At 44.8% G+C, this 22,148-nt stretch overlaps 1 protein-coding gene across 6 annotated transcripts; it reads left to right on the top strand.

Annotated features, from left to right (window-relative positions):
• Positions 1-9,853: 9,853 nt before the first annotated feature.
• LOC118964900 lies at positions 9,854-13,211 on the top strand. Of its 6 annotated transcripts, XM_036980351.1 has the most exons (7): positions 9,854-9,943; positions 10,073-10,130; positions 10,337-10,484; positions 10,577-10,854; positions 11,107-12,492; positions 12,686-12,764; positions 13,010-13,211. In XM_036980351.1, the coding sequence occupies exons 5-7, from the start codon at positions 11,680-11,682 to the stop codon at positions 13,171-13,173; spliced, it is 1,056 nt and encodes a 351-aa protein (XP_036836246.1). In that variant the 5' UTR covers positions 9,854-9,943; positions 10,073-10,130; positions 10,337-10,484; positions 10,577-10,854; positions 11,107-11,679; the 3' UTR covers positions 13,174-13,211. The 6 variants fall into 6 exon arrangements, with proteins under 6 accessions (XP_036836246.1, XP_036836245.1, XP_036836247.1 ...); XM_036980350.1 differs by having other exon boundaries at positions 10,073-10,484; XM_036980352.1 differs by lacking the exon at positions 10,073-10,130 and having other exon boundaries at positions 9,859-9,943.
• The last annotated feature ends 8,937 nt before the right edge of the window (positions 13,212-22,148 follow it).

Here is a 22,148-nt window from a genome sequence, read left to right as displayed (position 1 = left end):
AAAGAGGTTCCCTTGCTGGTGAAAGACGGAGTGGAGGATCGAAAAGAGACTTTAGCACTCGGTGGTCGGCTGCTGTCAGTCATTGGACTGTTACGATGCAGGGGTTCATCTGTGTGTGCCATCATCTTTGTCTTTAGGTCACTTGTAGAAATCTCTGGCATTTTAGAGTCCCTGGTGTCGATGCAGGAGCTCCTGACGATGGGGCAGGTCAGATCAAAAGGCACTTCGTCAGGGATGGGAGTGCCAGGGAGGTTGATCTCTAACTCACACTCTGACCTAGGACCCTTTGAAGAGCTGGACAAGGAACTACGACCATTTAAAGAAGTGGATAAGGATGAACAGGTTCGAGGGATGTCTTGGCAGACTTGTTCACTGTCATCCTCACTTTTCTCAATCTCCTTCAGCATAGTTCCTACCATATCATTGATCTGAAGGAGCTCCCTGGAATCCTTCATTCGCCCGAAGTTTGAGATTTCACTCTGGATAGCAACCAGGATTTCCCCAAGGGTCTCTTTGGAAGAAGCCATTTCTGTCCTTTCGGATCCGGATGGCTTCAGCCCTGTGAAGAAATCCTTAAGTGTGTTCTTCATACTGACGCAGATGTTCTTAGCTGTTGACCAAAGCTTCTCCTCTGATATTTTAACACTCAATTCAGTATAATCCAGTTGGGAGCCCCCGTGGGAGCACTGCGAAACTCTCCCACTTCTTTCCAGTAGCACAGTGTCAGTGGACTCATTTTTCTGGAAAATAGTCGCCATTCCTTTGACAAAGGTTTCCACTAATCCAGAGGCTGTATTCTCAGAGGACATGGAGGACATGGATTCTGAAAGGACATGGATCTCTGATGGTGAGCTAGATGATAAGCCAGCCTGCAGACTTTTCTGAAGACCAGTATGGCTGATCTGTGTGATAAAGGAATGACTGGATCTCATCAGCACTTTACTCACTGCCTCTTCTGCCTGAGTCTGAAAGTCATTGCTAGAGAGCTTCTTAATGCTCTGAATCAGACTAGTTGAGGACTCTGTGATTCTGACACTCTCTTCTGAGCTCAGTTGAGAATATTGAGTACTCACGCTCAAGTCTTCATTGGGTGAGGGTGACTGGGAAATAGTATAGTCATCAAGCTTTGATAGGACACCATCAACAAACCAACAAGCCTCTAGGGACTCATCAGATGAACTGACAACGGCTAAGGATTTACTCTCCACTTTTGATAACTCTGACTTGTAGATGGAAAAAACACTGCTAAGAACTTCTTGAGTACTGGTATCCAGATTGGAGAGACAGAGAGCTGGTATTGGTTGGCTCTCTCTGGGAACTCTACTGTGTTCGGTGCTGGGTAACTGGACCTCAACAGTTGAAACAGTTGCCTTTTCCAGGGTGTCTGAAGACTCCCGAAGAGAAGCATCCTTTGCCACACCTTCTTCTCGAGCGGCTAGAGTTAAAAGGTCCCTCAGCTTTGCTCGTATACGGCCATAGAGTGTGCCGGCTAGAGAGAAGGTTATCTTCTGTGAAGACCCTGTTTTGTGGTCATTTACAGGAACTGGCCAATCAACTGCTTCACATGTGTCTTCAAATGATGCTATCGTCTCCATGCCTCCCACAAATGCCTTAACAATCACTGTGGCAGTGGAGGTTACAGATGTCAAGGCTGTGCAGCTGGTATTCAGCGGGGCTTCAGTAAGGCTAGGAGCAGCACTAGAAGGCCTAGAGGAAGGAGCCATGCCAGAAGAGCTGCTGACTTTCCTTGTAAGGATGGTGCTCACCGCCTTCAGGGCTTTAGACTGAAAGTCGGGGCTAGAGAGGGTCTGAATCTTTCTGGCCACCACACTGGTAGAGGATCCAGTCTCTTTGGGAAAGTGAGTGGTCCCTTCCTTCCCAGATGGACACTCAACATCTAGGTCACATTGAAGATTGGTCAGAAATGTAGACCCCAAGATTGTCATCTTCTTGACCAGATCCAATAGGATGTTGAAGTCCTGTGCCATTTTGTCCATTGTGTCGACAATGGCCTCCAGCACATCATCGGTCACAGGGTCCATGAGGGGCTCGATAAACCCTACCCACTCTGGCTCAGATGTTTGGCTCTGTAGCTCGGCCAGGATCTGAACCGAGGCTACCCGAATGACCTCCTTGCCTGCTGCTATGTCCTGACTGTCCATAGGGGGGCAACTCCCCGGGCTGGCCTGAATGGCCACTGAGAGGCCAGAGTTAAGCTGGTGTACCACCTCCCCCACGATAGCACAGCTCAACTCGGAGGAGCTGGAGGAGGTGGGGTTGGAGTGACCCTCAACCAGGGATATCAGAAGGCTCTCTTCCGTTACCCCAAAAAGAGCCTTCAGAGGCTCCTCCATGAGGGGAGCCTCTCTAGTTGCAGGCAAGCTCTGCAATGAGGTCTGGGACCTTGAAGATAAACACACAATCACCACTTAAGCCATGCAAATGTAACCAACTGTATCTAATCTGGGTCATTAGTGAGCCTGAAAACCAAATTAGAGCAATGATGGATTACTTCTCATACCACCGTAGTTCTAGAAGCCTAAAGCCAACTGACACGATTTTTTGCCTGATTTTTATGTTTGTACGACATCAGAATATAATTATTTCTGAAAGGCATGTACCTGATCTATTTATTCATAGATGACTTCATGGCTTACCCAGTTAAAAATGACTTTCACCTGGACCCACCCCCCCCAGTGGCAACATTTCTGACCAGAACTTAAAACTACAAGGTGTGAATTCCAAGTTAATAATTTATGATAAGTATGGATCAGGTCTTGCAATTATTATGTTGAAATATTGCTGTGAACATACCTCTTAGGCGAACAGCATGGTGATAAGGTCCTGCGAGTGGATTTTTGGCGGCATCCTGCACTGCCATTCCTCCTCCTCTCCTTAGTCCAGTAGTTCATCTCACTGATCAGCAGCCTTTTCTCTCTCTCATCCAGACCGCCTAAGGAATCCTCAGACCCTGTCAGAGAGCACTGGGATTCTGGGGAGGTTGCCCCACTCCTCAGGTTCACCCCCATGATACGAGCTAGCGCTGGTAGGAGAATGCGGAGGGCTGTCTGGGTCACGACTTTAACAATCTTCAGACACAGCATGGAGAGCTGCTCGAATGTGAGCTATGGCCAACAAACAGAGTAATGTTTTTGTCAATCAAGCAATTCCATGACACCATTCCCTATATAGCGCACAACTTTTGACCAGAACCTTATGTGGAGAGACTTACATTATTTTTCATGCCCTGCTGAATCACTCTCCATTGGCTAGAGAAAAGAAAAGAAAGGAAACATATTTTACCTGCACACTGGTGTTGAGTTAGTGGAGTCACTAGATAGCCATGTCAGGGAAAATAAACGTGTATTTATTTAAGCAATTAGCAAGTCCATGAGATATTTTGTTCTTGATTTACAGGAAGAGTTAGGTGTGTGGTTACAGTGATGTTAGGGTTAGGTGTAGTGTTTGAAATCCCATTTGTGGTTAGAAGGTGCACTATGACTATAAATTCAGAGTTGTTGTCTGTGAGGTTGGAAAAAGACATGGGACTTGCTCATCAGTTAGACTCCTCAGGAAGGAGAGGAGGATTGGGGCACAGCATGTCCCAATCTTGAGAGAAGGCATTAGAGTCCTCTGAGCCTCCTTCTCCAGCTGCTCAATGATAGATCCCCTTTCCCGGAAACCACACTCGGGTGTCTGAGAAGACTCTGGGAAACCGCAAAGAGAAATCTAAAGTTGAATCTGAACTTGATCCCTAATTTCCTTCACCTTTAGGGATTGGATTGCACTGGACAGGTAAAAGCACATCTCTCTGCGGGCCTCCACTATATTGCTTTCACCTATATAGATACTATCTACTCAGATCGGTGCTGATGAATTTGAACACAACCTGCACCCAAAAATCTCGGAAATCTCGGACCTGCACCAATGCTGCTGTCCTCCTCCACGGAAGTCTTCTTGGCACCGCCACTGGACTTACGTTTAGCCTACATGACAACAGATTATAGGTCTAATAGCAGATCTAAGGTCAGTGTAGCGTCTCCTCCTAATGCTTTAAGGCTAGGATTTAGTGATAGTAAACTAATCCTAGATCTGTGCCTAAGTAGGCAGAGCATGTGTAAAGGACAGCATATTTCTTACCTTGCCTCCTGTCCTGTTCTTGTTGGTCTCATGTGTCTCTGTTTCCTTCATGTTCTCCACGACTTTATTTTGGTCATCCGGGGGATCCTCCCATTTCACGCTCTGGTGGATAAATAAGAGGTCAATATCAGTCCTAGGTTGTGACTTTATGAAACAACTTATTCGCTCCTATTTTAAACAAAACGGCAATAGTGGTCAGATTTCAGGCCATGGATCAAACCAGTGAGACCTATTGCTGTGTTAGTGACCTACTATATTGTTAGTAATTTCTCCTCTAAACTCAAAATAGGCAAATGAACCATACCTTGCTGTCATCTGACATGATGAGTAGCTTATTGTTGTAGGCTGTTTAGAGGAAATACTAATACCTCCTTTGAAAAAACGTCAGTGAACCATCGGCAGACAACTGAAGTGAATATGAACGTCCTTGAATTATGCCAAAGCATTGTTGAATACTCGATTCCGATTGGCTGAAGCCAGAGCATTCTTCAAAGATGTCATACACACATGATGTCACAATTAGATCTAAGTCTAATATATATATGAATTGTCAATGTCATTAGAAAACAAATCAAAGCTTGTCAAAGTTCTGCCAAACGAAAATATGTCTAAGTGCACGTTTTTGCGTTTAATTTATGGTTTATCATGCATCGTCATTCATCACCATATACAAAAACGTAACTCGCTGCCATCCATTTGCTATAATTCTGAGGTTGTAGAGCTGCAAAACTAGGACGTGCAATAAATTATAACCACGTGCAGAATAATTTCAAATCAAAGACATTCCGCTGCACAGAGCTGACAAGTTTCTTGGCGTCAGGGGACAGTGCCATGGTGCTGAAATGTTTCGAGTCTGGGCAGCACCTGAGACCGCGGCATGGTGCTGAAATGGAGCAGGGCTCAGTTCTATGGATATCTCATGCGGATTTTCCTGCTAGCCTATGTATAACGATACTATAATTACATTATTTTCATCCATCCGTCAACACAAATGGCATGTCAACGTTCCCCAAATAATAATGCAATGAAGCCAAGCCGAGATGTATGGTTCTTCATCCAGAGGACGAAGCACCACTGTATCATCTAAAACCTTCAGAGAGATCCCTTAAAACTGTAGTATAAATTCTCCACGGCTGTTATGGTAGCTAGGTTAATTTAGCGAGACATGGACAAATCCAACACATAGCGTTTCTACTGAGTCCTGCTTAGAGGTGACTGACCGTCATGTTGCTAGTTGTAATGACGCTTTTATAACAAGAATAGTTATTTGTAATTGCTCTGGGAGCTAATTATTGCAGAGCCCAGCTACACATCCTGCTCGCTGGGCTCATTATGGACAGCCAATGAGCAGTTCAGGTGAAAAAGTCAGCCAGATCTGATCCCTATAACATACATGATACTAGGATCCTGTAGCAACCTGCCGGCCTGCACAATCCTCCATGGCACGAATGCTACACGCGCAATATGGTATGCTAACATCCCACAACAATTCCCCAATTGGAATTACTTGCCTAAACTTCCAATCATACTTATTTTCTAATATCAACCATAGTTTCTGCACTTAAGGCAGACTTGCCATTAGAAAAAGATGGGATTAGGACAACTGTAAAGCACATTAAACGTAGGCTAAAATGAACCTTACCTGGCTGTCGTCAGCCATTATGTGTAGCCCGTTAATTAAGGCTCTGCGCCTCTGACACTGCAGCTGTTCTGATAGGCTACTGTAGCTGTTCTGTAACTGTTAAACTAGTCTAATCGTATCCGTTGGAAACTGGTCAGTGAACCGTCCTCAAACACAATGAACTGATGTCAATATGGACATGAACCTTCACATAAAGATATCAAATACATGACGTCAGATATGCCTAGAGGTATTGTTGACTTATCATAGTGTCACAGTACGTGCTGTTGACAGCCTGCCCCGAAATCAAAAAGGAACATGGATTTTGTGAAATCTGTTGTGAATGTATCGGGAATGTTTTTACAATTATATAACTGCCTTCATTTTACTGGACCCCATGAAGAGTAACTGCTGCAGCTAAAGGGGATCCACAATAAATACAAACCCAATGCACCATGTATCAACTTGTTTTGACATATCACATGGGATATGACAGTTCCTGATTCTGAGATACTGTAAATCAACAGACCTTGAGAGGAGATAAAAAATCATCTGTTGATCTATTTCACAGGTTGCCATGCATGTGATATGAGATAATGTTATGCACCACGTAAATATACATTGCCTAAGGCTGCAGTGCTATACTCCATGGAGACAGTGCTCAATGTTCATTTTACATGATGGATATATGCTACTCCATTTCATACAATCAATCATCAATCAATCAGTACAATTTATTTATAAAGCCCTTTTTACATCAGCAGATGTCACAAAATGCTTATTCCGACACCCAGCTTAAAACCTCAAATAGAATGCAATGCAGATTTAGAAGCACGGTGGCTAGGAAAAACTCTCTAGAAAAACAGGAACCTAGGAAGAAACCTAGAGAGGAACCAGGCTCTGAGGGGTGGCTAGTCCTCTTCTGGCTGTGCCGGTGGAGATTATAAGTGTACATGGCCAGATCGTAAGGCCAGATCGTTCTTCAAGTACTGTAGTTCAAACATTCTTCATAGATGACCAGCAGAGTCAACAAAATAATGTGGTTACAGAGGGTGCAACAGGTCAGCACCTCCAGAATAATTGTCAGTTGGCTTTTCATAGCCGAACATTCAGAGGTCGAGACAAAAGGTGTGGTAGAGGGAGAGAGAGAGGTGGGGGAGAGGGAGAGAGAGAGCGAAGATCGAAACAGCAGGTCCATGACAAGGTATCACGTCTGGAGAACACACATGCCTCTTCATGTGATACATGATGTTTGGCTGTGCTAAGTGTTATCTTATGGGTTTGGTGATTGTTCTGTGTGAAGCCGTATTCTGCATTGCACCAATCCCTGGGCCTATGGCTGTTGAAGATACTCCACTGCACTGCCCTTCTCCCCCGATTGCTCAGTTTGGCCTGGCGGCCAGCTCTAGGAGGAGTCTTGGTGGTTCCAGACTTCTTCCGTTTAAGAATGATGGAGGCCACTGTGTCCTTGGGGACCTTCAATATTGCAGAAACGTTTTGGTACCCTTCACCAGATCTGTGTCTTGACACAATCATGTCTCTGAGCTCTGGACAATTCCTTCGACCTCATGGCTTGGTTTTTGCTCTGACATACACTGTCAACTGTTGGACCTTATAGTTTCAACATATAGAAAACATCTCAGAGGGTTGATCTAGCTGCAGATAGCTAATTCTCCTCTATGTGTTTTCCCCTTGCTGCTAATAAGCTCTTACCAATCTAACTAAATTAATAGAGAACATCTGGTTATCTGACAGTCTATGCAGCAACTATTGTATTAGAGTCAAGCTGTGGTTATTTTATTTATTTTCCTAGACAAGTCAGTTCAGAACAAATTCTTATTTACAATGACAGCTGAGGAACAGTGGGTTAACTACCTTGTTCAGGAGCAGAACGTCATATTTTTACATGGTTAGCTCAGCGATCTGACCTAGCAACCATTCAGTTACTGGCCCAATGCTCTAACCACAAGGCTACCTGCTGCCCCAAGTCCTGCCAACTCAAAAACTGCACAATAAATGTGTAACCAAGGGGGAACTAGTGCATTTCTCTGAGAAAATCTGCTTCAGTATTATCAATCTTCCAAAACACTTGAAATTCTTGTAAAATCAATGGCATTTATTTGATCAAATAGACTTTGAAAGGGTAGACATGCAGAAATTCCTCGTCAAAAGTCTTGCTGTTACATAAGTAGTTCTTCATGCAGCGTAACAGGTTACAGGTTCTTCTTGGTGAAGCGCCTAAATGGCTTCATCATTGCTGAAAAGACCCTGACAATCAAGGATCGTTTTTTGACAGACTGAGATATGGAGGGAGAAACCTCTCCAACTGGGGGGGGGGGGGGGGGGAGAGGCAGAATAGTAACGTTGAAAAATAACAAGTGCTATGAGTTTGGTAGGCATACCTATGTTTCTAACACACACCTAAAGCAAAACTACAAGCTATAGCAGAGCTCTTAAACATCCTTACCTATGCAATGTCCATCAGTAGAGGGAATCTCAGTCTGTTACTAGTAGGCCGGGTAGGCCGGGAGGTGGGCCTTAGGGATAGCTTCGGTACTGGATGCCACGATGAGTGCAAGCTAGCTGTGAGCTAGTTAGCTGCAAGCTGTGATCTAGCTGTGAAGATCAGAAGTAGTGGTCCAGGGATTACGGCAGGAGAGACAGTCCGATACTAGTAGACTGGCGAGTATTATCCAGGCTAAGAACAGGGCTGGTATCTGTGCAGAAGGTAAAAGCCGCTAGCATTGGCTAACAATGACTAAATAGCTTTTAGCTAATTAGCAAGTTAGCTTCTGGAGGTTCTTGAATGTGTTCTAAAATTTAAAAAAAATAATAATAATAGCGATACCGTATCACATTGGGTGAAGCAGGTTACCGGAACAAAGAGTGTTACCTCTTTACTATTAAAGTGTATTGCTCTCTGTTTATGACTGATAATAGGACGTAACACAGGGATGAGGAGAAAACAATCATTTGGATCCTACACAACACGTTGTTGTACCTAAATAATTCCACAAGAGGGCGACATATAAACATTTCTTAAAACCAATTAACCTCTACTGCCTTCAGTCCATGACGTCCCCGATTAACTAAAAATCTGCGTCTGCAAAAATGCTCTTTTATCATAACTCGACATGAAAGTAGCAAAGCCAAAACAGTCAATGACATGCTTTTCGGGATATACAATTAGCTATGGTGGAAGAAAAGGTAAGTGAAATATAGGGGAAGGTAGAACATGTTTTACAGTAAGTTTAAAGTTGTTATCACCAATTTAGCTCTGATAGGCCTTCTGCAATCCAAGCTTTTGGGATCGTACTCAAGGCTACTTGGTTTAGGCCTGGCTATAGCCTAGGGATACAGTCCAATAATATCTCCCTTCTCCTGAAGTGTACACTTTCGTTCGCTTCTTCCTACAAATCTAAAATCATTGGATTGGTGGAGGCATGGGCTAGAGAGGAATATGCTACCAAATAGCACCTTATTCCCTAATGTAGGCCTACTTTTAAGGAATGCACTATAAGGAATAGATCAATCAACTGGCTCACTAAATGGGGTACCGAAATAAATCCACAAGAGGTCGACACGAAATTAGACTAGGTTTATTTCTGTTTTGACCTGCTGAGTCGCAGTGCTTAGTGAACAGATTTTGGGCCTAGCTGTATCGAAAACGGTTGATGGGGAAAGTGTGTAATCTGATCAATATATTTCCCCCCAATATTAATGAGAGAATGGGAATGTGCATAAAGGTCTAACATTCCATGACGTGGTATGAAGTTCTTAATTCGTCAGTGGCTGCAATATTGTCCTCAGTAAAACAACACAGATAAGGACACGTTTTTCGAGATATAAAAAATACTGTATGCTATTATGGATGAAGAAAAGGTAGGTTAAATGACACTAAATATTTGGGAATGTAACTAAGGAAAACGTCATTTAAGATAACATAGGCTATTGCAAAACAAATGTCTAATTCTCTCTATTAAGTCAATCACCAGTTTAGCTCTGATATGGCTGTAGCTCTATGATGTCCTTTGCAAGAATCTAATCTGACATTGACATGAAATTCCTATGTCCTCTTGGTAGTACAGAGAGATGATGATGATCCCCCGAGGGAGGGGGAGGGAGGTTGTTGAGGAAGAACCAGTGGCCCAGCTCAAGAAGGAGCCCAAGAAGACAGGAAAGGTAAAATGGCAGGAGTGACAGGGCAACTACTAGACTAGTAACACTCAATTGTCACAATAGCTGCATTGACCTGATGTAACATGTCTATTATTTGTGATCTGGAATCTATTCTATTATATTCTATCCAAGGCGAAGAGGAAAAGTAGTGCCAAGAAGTCAGGGGAGCAGGGCACTGATACGGATGCAGGTCATAGATTTTCCCTCTGTAGTATGTTGGTTCTCTAAACCTGCATATCATAGATAAAGGTCATGTTAGAAACTGTAGTCAGTAAGAAATGTTGCATGGATAGTTTTATTCAATAGTCCTATTGTAGCAATTTTATCAAAGTATTGTATTAAGAGAAAAGCGTCTGACTTATCCTGAATTGTCCTATATGGTAATAACATATTTAGGATTGAGGAATAAACACCCGGACAGAGGATCTGTTATTGAGCTCTTGGAGAAGAATGCTCTTAAGGCTGCATTCGGCCCAGGCAACAAAGATGAGATGGAGGACTGCTACCCAATCCTCATCTCATTCATGCGCAATCTTACTGATGAGTATGTTAGAACCATGTTTTGCTCTAGCCTCACATATTTTGTGCAGAAGGAAATAAAAAGTAAGTAAAACACATTTCTTTTTTCTTTTCTAGGCAATGGCAAGTGATCTATAAAGGATTTAAAGTGCAAGACCATTGTCAACTTCATTGCACAGACCACCCTGCAGATCCTGCTGCCGGCCCTGGCCCGCATTCTAGGGGTGACGGGCTTTTATGACAACGCTGACTCACTCAAGAGGGGTGGCAGTGCAAGATCCTTCACTGCCTTTGAGCAGAAAAGACTGGAGCTCATCCAGGAAGTTAAATATTTGGCGAAGTAACTGTGGCGGCAGGGCTCTCCGACCAAGGTCTAGCACACCCTCTTCCAAGAGGTACTGTATGTTCCCCATAATGTGTGTGTGTGTGTGTGTGCAGTTAATCCTAACCCTCAAACTGATGAACAATAATTTCCCCATTTCAATATTTTCCAGCTTTCTAACAGGTGTGTTTTGCAATATCTAATGCACACATATAAATTACATTTAGAATACTCAATTATAATGCTTGTTAGATTTGTTAGCACTAAGATATCGATTTTCCAACTTCAGACAGCAATTAACATGCTTTGCTTGTTCATTTTAAAGTTCCCAGACCTCACTGAAAGTCCACCTGGGAATGCCAGAGGACAGTATCATCAGCAGTGTCCAGGAGCAACTGTCAAAATCTGACCAAATGGTGGCTGCAGGACAGCTTTCACAAATAGATAAAGTGGTTGGAACTATGCTGGAGAACATTGAGAAGATAAGCAGCGAATGTGGCGAGGAATTGGTCTATCAAGAGTCACTGCGGTCTTCCTCCTCGTTGTAGGATTGGTGCTCTCTCCCGTGATCTCAGTCACCAAGTCAACCTCATAATTTCCGATAGCAACTTGACCCCTCTGGGACTGACAGTGGCGGCTGGAAAGAGTGCATCTGATACCATCCTTTCGAAGCTGAAGAGGAATGACAAGGTGGGGGAGCCCACAACTTACGAGCTGGTTCAGCTGTTTGTAGAGGAGTCTGTTAAGTGCCTCCTGCTTCCTAGTTTTGTGCCCTATTCAACTTCAATGAGTTTGGCTCAGGGGGCCAAGGTGTTGGCTAGAGTGTCTGAAGATAGAATTTCATGCTCTTCTTCTTCTTCATCAGTATTTAGTGACAGTCAGTCTCTTTACCAAAGTTATGGTAAGCCAGGTCATGTACTCTGTGGATTCTGATGCAGAAAGTAGAGGATCCTCTCCAACTGAATCTCTCCAAACATCTGAAACCACTATATCTGATGTAGGAAATCTATTGAGTGGCAAGTCCTCCCCTCGGCTGTCTCCTTCTGGCTCCATTATGGCAACAAGCGAGACCTCCAATGCAGCACAAATCTTGAAGGCCAACATTGATGGAGAGGAAGTGGATACCACCAGTCATTCTGGTGTAGCTCAAAACATTGTCAGGGACGATATGTCAACCAGCCCAGACATGGTCAAAGATGTCACACTTCCAACCCCATCCTCTGATAACTTGGGCAGTGATGATGACGTCACCGGCCTCATCAGCATGTTAGTAATGAGAATTCTAACAGAAATCCAAACCCCAGCAGAAGATTACCCAGTTGACGTCACACGCAAGTCACAAGACCTGATCCCCAAAGTTATGGAGGTCTTCTGTGCATGGTCAGGCTGCTCTGAGACACAAGCCTATCCAGAGAACTTGAGGATTCATAAAGTCTACAGAGTCGTCTATAAAAATCTGTTGGAGGAGTTTGGCTCTGAGAAAATCCTCCAACAGGCCGTGTCGACTCAGGACTCTTCATTTGATAGGATTCTTGTCAAGTCTTTGAGTGAAGCGCTTCTCCACAGATGTAAGGAGGCATTGAGGGCAGCCTCAAGAACATCAGTCAAAACCACCGGGCCTAAGGCTCTTCCACTGGCTGAGGATGTGAGGGCTAGCAGCGGGAAACTATCTTTTCTACAAAGGCTGGTCAGGCTGACAAGCAACTTAAAGGTACAGCAAACATATTTAAATGAACAGTTGTGAGTAAACAATGCTATTCAGTGTAAAAAATATAAAACCATCCGTTCATTCCAAAACCAATCATAAATGTTGTTGTGCTGGTGTGGTAGGTGTGATTGTTATCATCATGAGGTTGGTCAGCTGTGACATTTTTTAAAACATGTTTTTCTCTTTAAATACTTAGCTATTCAAGAAGGGGAACAAGAAGGATTCCCACCGCTCTGAATCAGAACAAGTACAGACCACTGCTGAAGATGGCATGCGTAAGTTCACACAACAGGACAACAGTCTGTTTGAGATATTGGTGTACAAAGAAATGCCACTTCAAAATAACCTTACAAAGGTTATATACGCAATCAGTAGTCATCTCTTATGTAAAAGTAATTATATTCTCCAAAACTCAAGCTGTTGGTTCTCATTTTATCAGTGTCAGTTATGTTGAGTTGTAACATACATTACATCATTTCTGAATTAAAGTGCATGTAAACGCTCTCTCTCTCTTCTGTAGTGCCCAGCATAGTGCCACATGCTGCCATGTCTGCACTGCCAAACGATCTCCCCGTCAGCTCCCAACAGGAGACGCCTCACAAACGTCCACTTCTCGTCAGGATGTTTTCTGCCATCTCCAAAGGCCTGTTCAAGCCCTTCAAACAGTCCTTAAAGACCAAGTAACTTCAGACAATTTATTAAACGTCATTCATTGCATTAAATTGGCCTTTGTCTTCTTATGTGCTCCCGTTAACAGACCAGATTACAATACTGGTCTTTTAAATGTTAGCAGTGATAGCAACATTAACTATAGTGGTGTGTGTATAGCCCTTCTACACAGTCTGACTCTTCTGACACTGTGTGACATGCCCTCTGATCCAGTGATCTAGGATCTTCTGAGTGGCTTTAGGCCTGAATCTCTGCCCTCCTGCCCAAATAAATGTTTTCTCTTCTGATATATCTGCCACTGTCAGCAGCCAGCAGGGGAAAACAGACAATGCTGTTGAGAGCTTTCTTTTCTCCCTCATGACTAAAACACTGAGAAAGGCTTTTATCTATTGCAGCATATTCCATCTTTTGATTTAACCTATTATACGGTAGAAGTACCCATTATTTCCCAACGGTTATATCACAGGAAATGTGTTATAAAAAGTAAACTTACAGTGCATCCGGAAAGTATTCAGACCACTTGACTTTTTCCACATCGTTACGCCTTATTCTAAAAATGATACAAATATTTTTTCCTCTCATTAAGCTACACAAAACACCTCATGACAAAGCGAAAAGTGTAGAACATTTTAGCAAATTTATTAAGAATAAAAACAGAATTACCTTATTAAAATAATTATTGAGACCCTTTGCTATGAGACTCGAAATTGATCTCAGGTGCATCCTGTTTCCATTGATCATCCTTGAGATGTTTCTACAACTTGTTTGGAGTCCTGTGGTAAATTCAATTGATTGGACATGATTTGGAAAGAAACACAGACCTGGGGGAAGGGTATGAGAAACAATATTCTCTGATCTGATGATACCGAGATTGAACTCTTTGGCCTGAATCAGGATCCTGGGAAAGATGAACGGAGCAAAGTACAGAGATCCTTGATGAAAACCTGCTCCAGAGGTTCACCTTCCAACAGGACAACGACCCTAAGCACACAGCCAAGACAATGCAGGAGTGGATTCGGGACAAGTCTCTGAATGTCCATGAATGGCCCAGCCAGAGCCCGGACCTGAACCCAATCGAACATCTCTGGAGAGACCTGAAAAAACTGTGCATCCCCATCCAATATGACAGAACATGAGAGGATCTGCAGAGAAAAATGGGAGAAACTCCCCAAATACAGGTGTACCAAGCTTGTAGCGTCATACCCAAGAAGACTCGAGGCTGTAATCGCTACCAAAGGTGCTTCAACAAAGTACTGAGTAAAGGGTCTGAATATTTGTAAATGTGATATCAGTATTTTATTTTTAGTACATAGGTTTTTGATTAAAAAAATAATAGAACAGTTTTTGCTTTCTTATTATGGGTTATTATCTGTAGAGGGGGGGGGGGGGGGGTGGGGGGGGGGGCGATTGAATCAATTTTAGAATAAGCCTGTAACGTAACAATGTGGAAAAGGTCAAGGGGTCTGAATACTTTCTGAATGCACTTTATGTAATGAAAATATCAGCTGGTTGCCACTATAGATAGCTAGGTTATCCAGTGCAGTGGTAATACTGCCTGCCTTGGGAGATAACGTAGGATGCGTGCTTATCCGGGTGCCAGAGACACAATCACAAGCTTTCTTCAGACTACATAGCTCAAACTTACAACGTAAAGATATGATTATCACTACATAGGTTTTTTTTAACAAGAAGGGTGTTTTCTATATCTACCAACTATGAAATTACAGACATCATAAACGGTAAGCATGAGAATAATATCATCAAGGCGGACAGGGACAATGTATGAATACACAAAACATTATTCAAATGGACATTCCCCAAATGAGCTATGCACCAGCCCATAGCCACAGGATATCTATGGAGGAACATTAATATATTCATCAATTTAAAAAAAGGCATGAATATTGTTTTTCTGCTTTTCTGATCTTAAACCCTGGATGTTGGTCCAGGTTTCCTCCAAGGGAGACCTTCTGAAACAGTTGCGAAGGAAACAGCCGACAGTTACAGTACTGTGTTGAAGATAGATGATGACACTCTTAAAAGACAGGTCATTCCTTTACATGGAGCAGTTCCTTAAACCAGGTTAGATTCAACACAGCCACCTCAGACTGGACTCCACCACTCCTTCATAACGCTGGATCTCTTCATAATGCTGCTCCTCAGTCACTGAGTGCATTTACACTGATGAGATGTCCTGCTTAGCCTAGCTGAAAGGGGAGCTCTAACTAGTCCTGTGGGCACCTAGCTGCTGCCCCCGCTAGGCTTGGACTGGGTCTTGCCCCTCATGGCCCCTCCGCGAGCCTGGCCCTTGGCTGGCTGCTGCTGTACTGGGGACTCTGCTGCAGCGGAAACTGGGGCCTGTTGGGCCGGGCTGTGAGGAGGGGCGGTCTGTATCTGAAGCGAGGCAGCTGCAGTCACCACCTGCTGCTGGAGGAGCTTCTGCTGAACCACCTGGGCTGTGCCTGCTGGAATCATCTGGACCTGGGGATGTAGTCTGGGTCAGGGCAACCGTCAGGGGCTGGATCTGTTACGAGACAGGATGAGGGTCACATTAAATCAGACAGAAAACAACATGTTATAAAGTGTAAGTTGATACCTCGTGGTTGTAATCTGTTGGCACCGTCCCTAGGTGTCACTTCTGTAGCAGTATTGTTAAGAGTGTATGATTGTTTTTTTAAATTTTAACTTTAGGCAAGTCAGTTAAGAACAAATTCTTATTTACAACGACGGCCATAGGAACAGTGGGTTAATTGCCTTGTTCAAGGGCAGAACGACAGATTTTTACCCTGTCAGCTCAGGGATTTGATCTGGCAACCTCTCGGTTACTGGCCCAATGCTCTAACCACGAGGCTACCTGCAGCCCCACATACATACATACATACATACATACATTGTATGTATGTATGTATGTATGTATGTATGTATGTATGTATGTATGTATGTATGTATGTATGTATGTATGTATGTATGTATGTATGTATGTATGTATGTATGTATGTATGTATGTATGTATGTATGTATGTATGTATGTATGTATGTATGGTGGAAAATAAGAATTTGGTCAATAACAAAAGTTTATCTCAATACTTTGTTATATACCCTTTGTTGGCAATGACAGAGGTCAAACGTTTTCTGTAAGTCTTCACAAGGTTTTCACACACTGTTGCTGGTATTTTGGCCCATTTTGGCCCATTCCTCCATACATACAGACCTCCTCTAGAGCAGTGATGTTTTGGGGATGTTGCTGGGCAACACGGACTTTCAACTCCCTCCAAAGATTTTCTATGGGGTTGAGATCTGGAGACTGGCTAGGCCATTCCAGGACCTTGAAATGCTTCTTACGAAGCCACTCCTTCGTTGCCCGGGCGGTGTGTTTGGGATCATTGTCATACTGAAAGACCCAGCCACGTTTCATCTTCAATGCCCTTGCTGATGGAAGGAGGTTTTCACTCAAAATCTCACGATACATGGCCCCATTCATTCTTTCCTTTACACGGAGCAGTCGTCCTGGTCCCTTTGCAGAAAAACAGCCCCATGCTTCACAGTAGGTATGGTGTTCTTTGGATGCAACTCAGCATTCTTTGTCCTCCAAACACGACGAGTTGAGTTTTTACCAAAAAGTTATATTTTGGTTTCATCTGACCATATGACATTCTCCCAATCTTCTTGTGGATCATCCAAATGCTCTCTAGCAAACTTCAGACGGGCCTGGACATGTACTGGCTTAAGCAGGGGGACACGTCTGGCACTGCAGGATTTGAGTCCCTGGCGGCGTAGTGTGTTACTGATGGTAGGCTTTGTGTGTGTGTGTGTGTGTGTGTGTGTGTGTGTGTGTGTGTGTGTGTGTGTGTGTGTGTGTGTGTGTGTGTATGTATGTATGTATGTCCTCTCACTGTCAACTGCAATTATTTTCAGCAAACGTAACACGTGTAAATATTTGTACGAACATAAGATTCAAAAACTGAGACAAACTGAACAAGTTCCACAGATATGTGACGAACAGAAATTGAATAATGTGTCCCTGAACGAAAGGGGAAGGGCAAAATCAAAAGTAACAGTCAGTATCTGGTGTGGCCACCAGCAGCATTAAGTACTGCAGTGCATCTCCTCCTCATGGACTGCACCAGACTTGCCAGTTATTCCTGTGAGATGTTACCCCACTCTTCCACCAAGGCACCTGCAAGATCCCAGACATTTCTAGGGGGGAATGGCCCTGTCCTCTCCATCCGATCCAACAGGTCCTAGACATGCTCAATGGGATTGAGATCCGGGCTCTTTGCTGGCCATAGCAAAACACTGACATTCCTGTCTTGTAGGAAATCAGCCATACTGCTTGTTCTGTGCGTAGTGGCATTGTCATGCTGCAGGGTCATGTCAGGATCAGCCTGCAGGAAGGGTACCACATGAGGGAGGAGGATGTCTTCCCTGTAACGCACAGCATTGAGATTGCCTGCAATGACAACAAGCTCAGTCCAATGATGCTGTGACACACCGCCCCAGCCCATGACGGACCCTCCAACTCAAATCGATCCCGCTGCAGAGTACAGGCCTCTGTAACGCTCATTCTTTCGACGATAAACGCAAATCCGACCATCACCCTTTGGTGAGACAAAACCGCGACTCGTCAGTGAAGAACACTTTTTGCCAGTCCTGTCTGGTCCAGCGACGGTGGGTTTGTGCCCAGAGGTGACGTTGTTGCTGGTGATGTCTGGTGAGGACCTGCCTTACTACAACAGGCCTACAAGCCCTCAGTCCAGCCTCTCTCAGCCTATTATTCAGTCTATTCAGTCTGAGCACTGATGGAGGGATTGTGCTTTCCTGGTGTAACTCGGGCAGTTGTTGTTGCCATCCTGTACCTGTCCTGCAGGTGTGATGTTCGCATGTACCGATGCGGGTGTTGTTACACGTGGTCTGTGCAGGTGTTACACGTGGTCTGCCACTGCGAGGACCATCAGCTGTCCGTCCTGTCTCCCTGTAGCGCTGTCTTCGGCGTCTCACACTACGAACATCTTCACATCTTCGCCACATCTTCAGTCCTCATAACTCCTTGCAGCATGCCTAAGGCATGTTCACGCAGATGAGCAGGGACCCTGGGCATCTTTCTTTTGGTGATTTTCAGAGTCAGTAGAAAGGCCTCTTTAGTGTCCTAAGTTTTCATAATTGTGACCTGAATTGCCTACCATCTGTAAGCTGTTAGTGTCTTAACGACCATTCTACAGGTGCATGTTCATTGTTTGGCGCCCCGGATAAACCTCCGGTAGTAGTTGGCAAACTCTAAAAGTCACTGCACCTCCTTTACCTTGGTGGGAGTCGGCTAATTACACACGGCTGCAACCCATACGGCATGACGAGGTACTCATAATGCCCTGAGGTGGTACTAATTGCCGTCTTACGCTCGTCTCCCTTCCGAATACACACCAGATTGTACGCACTCCTGAGATCCAGTTTATTGAAGAAGCGAGCCCTGTGCATTGACTCAATCGCCATAGCAATAAGAGGTAGCGGGGTAACTATACCTCACTGTGATTTTATTGAGACCTCGATAATCAATGCACGGGCACAAACCTCCATCCTTCTTCTTCACAAACAAGAAACTCAAGGAGACAGGTGAAATGGAGGGCTGAATGTACCCCTGACGCAGGGATTCGGAGACATATGTCTCCATAGCCACCGTCTCCGCTTGCGACAGGGGATACACGTGACTCCTGGGAAGTGCAGCGTCAACCAGGAGATCTATTGCACAATCCCCCCGTCGATGGGGTGGTAATTGAGTCGCCTTCTTTTTACAGAAGGTGAGAGCCAAATCGGCCTGTTTCTGGGGGAATGCGCACTGTGGAGACCTGGTCTGGACTTTCCACCTTAGTAGCACCAACGGAAACCCCTAAACACCTACCTGAGCACTCTCTCGACCACCCCATGAGAGCCCTCTGTGGCCAAGAAACAGTGGGGTTATGACAAGCTAACCAGGGTAGGCCCAGCACCACGGAATACGCAGGAGATTCAATAAGAAAAAGACTCATCTTTTCCCTGTGACCCCCCTGCGTTACCATACTCAAAGGAGCAGTTGCCTCCCTGATAAACCCTGACCCTAATGGTCGACTATCTAAGGCATGAACGGGGAAAGGCATATGCACAGGAACAATGGGGATCCCTAAACTATGAGCTAATCCTTTATTAAGGAAATTCCCAGCCGCGCCTGAATCTACTAGCACCTTATGCTGGGAACGCGGGGAAAATTCAGAAACAGTAACAGAGACAAACATATGTGCAACAGAGGGCTCTGGATGAGAATGGTGCCTACTCACCTGGGGTGACGCCAGATTGCCCTGCCTGCTACCTCGATTCCCAGAGGAACCAACCCGGCACCGACCAGCAGTGTGACCTCTGCGGCCACATATGGTGCACGAGAGAGAACCCCCTCCGGTCTCCCTGCGCTCCGCACCACCCAGCTACATGGGTATCGGAGAGGGTGTGCGGGAGGATGGAACAACCAGACCCCGATCTGGACGTCCGCGAGTAGCCAGCAGGTTGTCCAGCCGGATGGACAGGTCCACCAGCTGGTCGAAGGTGAGGGTGGTGTCTCTGCAGACCAGCTCCCGACGGAGGTCCTCACGTAGACTACAGCGGTAATGGTCGATCAGGGCCCTGTTGCTCCATCCAGCGCCGGCAGCCAGGGTCCTAAACTCCAGCGCAAACTTCTGTGCGCTCCTCATCTCCTGCCTCAGATGGTAGAGGCGCTCACCCGCCGCTCTGCCCTCGGGTGGGTGGTCGAATACTGTCCGGAAACAGCAGGTGAACTCCTCAAAATCGTCCAATGCCTCATCTCCCCCTCCACACACAGCGCTGGCCCACTCCAGGGCTTTCCCGGTGAGGGACGAGACGAGGGCAAAACTCTTCTCACGGTCCGATGGAGCTGGGTGGACCGTGGCCAGGTACATGCTTCGTTTTAGGAGGAAACCCTGGCATCCGGCAGAATCTCCGTCGTATCCCTGTGGTATGGATAGATGGATCCTGCTAGGTTCAGGTGGGAAAGGGGTGTTCAGGGTAGACCCCGGTTGTCCTGGTAGAGGCACTGGAAAAACTCCCTGTGTCTCCCAGCGGTCCATGTTCTGGACAACGCGATCCATGGCTGCGCTCAGTTTGGAAATCATCGCCGCATGTTCCATGACGCGCTCCTCCACCTCCACGGCTGGGGTACCTTCTCCTGCTGACTTCATTTTGGTCAGAGATTCTATCACAGTCGTGTGTATAGGTGGCAGGGAAGTCAGGCACAGGATAATTAAAACTTGGTGGAATGGAGTAGTTTAATAACTTAAAACACATAACTCCAAAACCATGAAATACAATGAAACAAAGTGGGTACGAGGACCCGTCGCGCACCAAATACAAAACACGAATACTGAACATAAAACAATCTCTGACAAAGACATGAGGGAAAACAGACGGTTAAATACACAACAGGTAATGAATGGGATTGAAACCAGGTGTGTAGTAAGACAAGATAAAACCAATGAAAAATGGATCAATGATGGCAAAAAGACCGGTGACGTCGACCGCCAAGCACCGCCCGAACAAGGAGAGGCTTCGACTTCCGCAGACGTTGTGACACCCACAGGGTGGGCTTTTTCATACATGCAGGATTTTCTTTCCCAATGTACCTCTAAATGTATTCTGCTCAACCAGTATCTCCGTCTCAGACAGATGACAACAAATCCCCAGCCGTGATGCTATCCTGACTGAAGCAGTAGGGTATGTGTCAACACAAATATTGATAATATCTCTCTGACTGGAATAAGGTTCTCATTGGCAAGGCTTTTCTTCGTCAAAGGGAGACATCCATACAATGGTAAAAGAACACCCGGATCCCACTTTCTCTCACATTTGACACCATTCAGAGGTAAATCAGGCACTCCTGAGATAAACAGTTCATAGGATGCCTGCCCTGTGCCTGAGCAGAAAGATGAAACTGACTCTGAAAGCCCCACCAGCTCTACCCAGTACTGCTTTATCTGCTCTGTCGGAATGCGGGAGACACTGTCAAAGGAGATGAGGATATCAAAACACAATGCTACACTTCAAAGTGCTGCCGTGGGGCTTTCCTGAGCTGAACAAACTAGCTGTAAAACCTCTCGCTTTCACTGGCTTCTAGATCAGAGCGCTTGCATCATTGCTATTTTACAAGAGAATGAGAAATCGACTGAAGGGAAACAGTCAACCATGTTTCTTGTTTGAGAAATTTGACTTCATCTTGCCTCATTCTTAAAAAGTTAGGGATGAAAATGATCTATTACAATAATAAAAAGCTACAACAAACGAACGCACAATTCTGTATTTCATCACGTTCTACCTCTGTCAGACACACACACACAGACACACACACACACACACACACACACAGAGAATAAGAGCAAAAAAGTGTGGTAATTCATCTACTGTCCTTAACACCATGACAGCTCCTGTCCTCTGAGGTCTGCTCAAACTCCTCCTCCCCCAGGTTTAATGGGACCAGCCATTATGACCCTCAGAGGTTTCCTCTGTGCTGTGGTTTCTGGTTTTATGTCATGCCACAAAAATCCTTCATGCTTAGCTCTGCATTGACCCACAGTGAAATCCTCCAATCCCTTACACTCATAACTACAATGACCTGTTACTCTGTTCATGTCTGTGATGAGCCTGATCTCATAGACTAGACGTAACATAGTAAATGTAAATCCGGGACACTCAAATTAGTATAATATGTTATGTTTGGTATGGTTATATAAGACAAATGGTTATTTAAGGCAAAAACGAAAGTAGGGTGGTTGGTCAGGGTGGAGGGGTGGGCATACAGTATAACACGGATGTCTAACGATCCAAAGGTTATGATTTTGAATCTCATCACAGACAACTTTAGCTAATTAGCAAACGTTCAACTACTTACTACTGTTTAGCTACTTTGTAACTACTTAGCATGTTAGCTAACCCTTCCCCTAACCCTTATAGCTAACCCT

Source organism: Oncorhynchus mykiss, chromosome 6, assembly GCF_013265735.2.
Source record: "Oncorhynchus mykiss isolate Arlee chromosome 6, USDA_OmykA_1.1, whole genome shotgun sequence".
NCBI classification, from domain to species: Eukaryota; Metazoa; Chordata; class Actinopteri; order Salmoniformes; family Salmonidae; genus Oncorhynchus; species Oncorhynchus mykiss.
The sequence above is the reverse complement of the archived record's forward strand: the minus strand, read 5'-3'. Positions and strand labels throughout refer to the sequence as shown.

Coding starts and splice junctions, on each gene's coding strand:
- LOC118964900 (XM_036980351.1), top strand. CDS start 11,680: ATGGTAAGCCAGGTCATGTACTCTGTGGATTCTGATGCAGAAAGTAGA. Junction 12,493..12,685: donor GGCTGACAAGCAACTTAAAG/GTACAGCAAACA, acceptor TTAAATACTTAG/CTATTCAAGAAGGGGAACAA. Junction 12,765..13,009: donor CACTGCTGAAGATGGCATGC/GTAAGTTCACAC, acceptor TCTCTTCTGTAG/TGCCCAGCATAGTGCCACAT.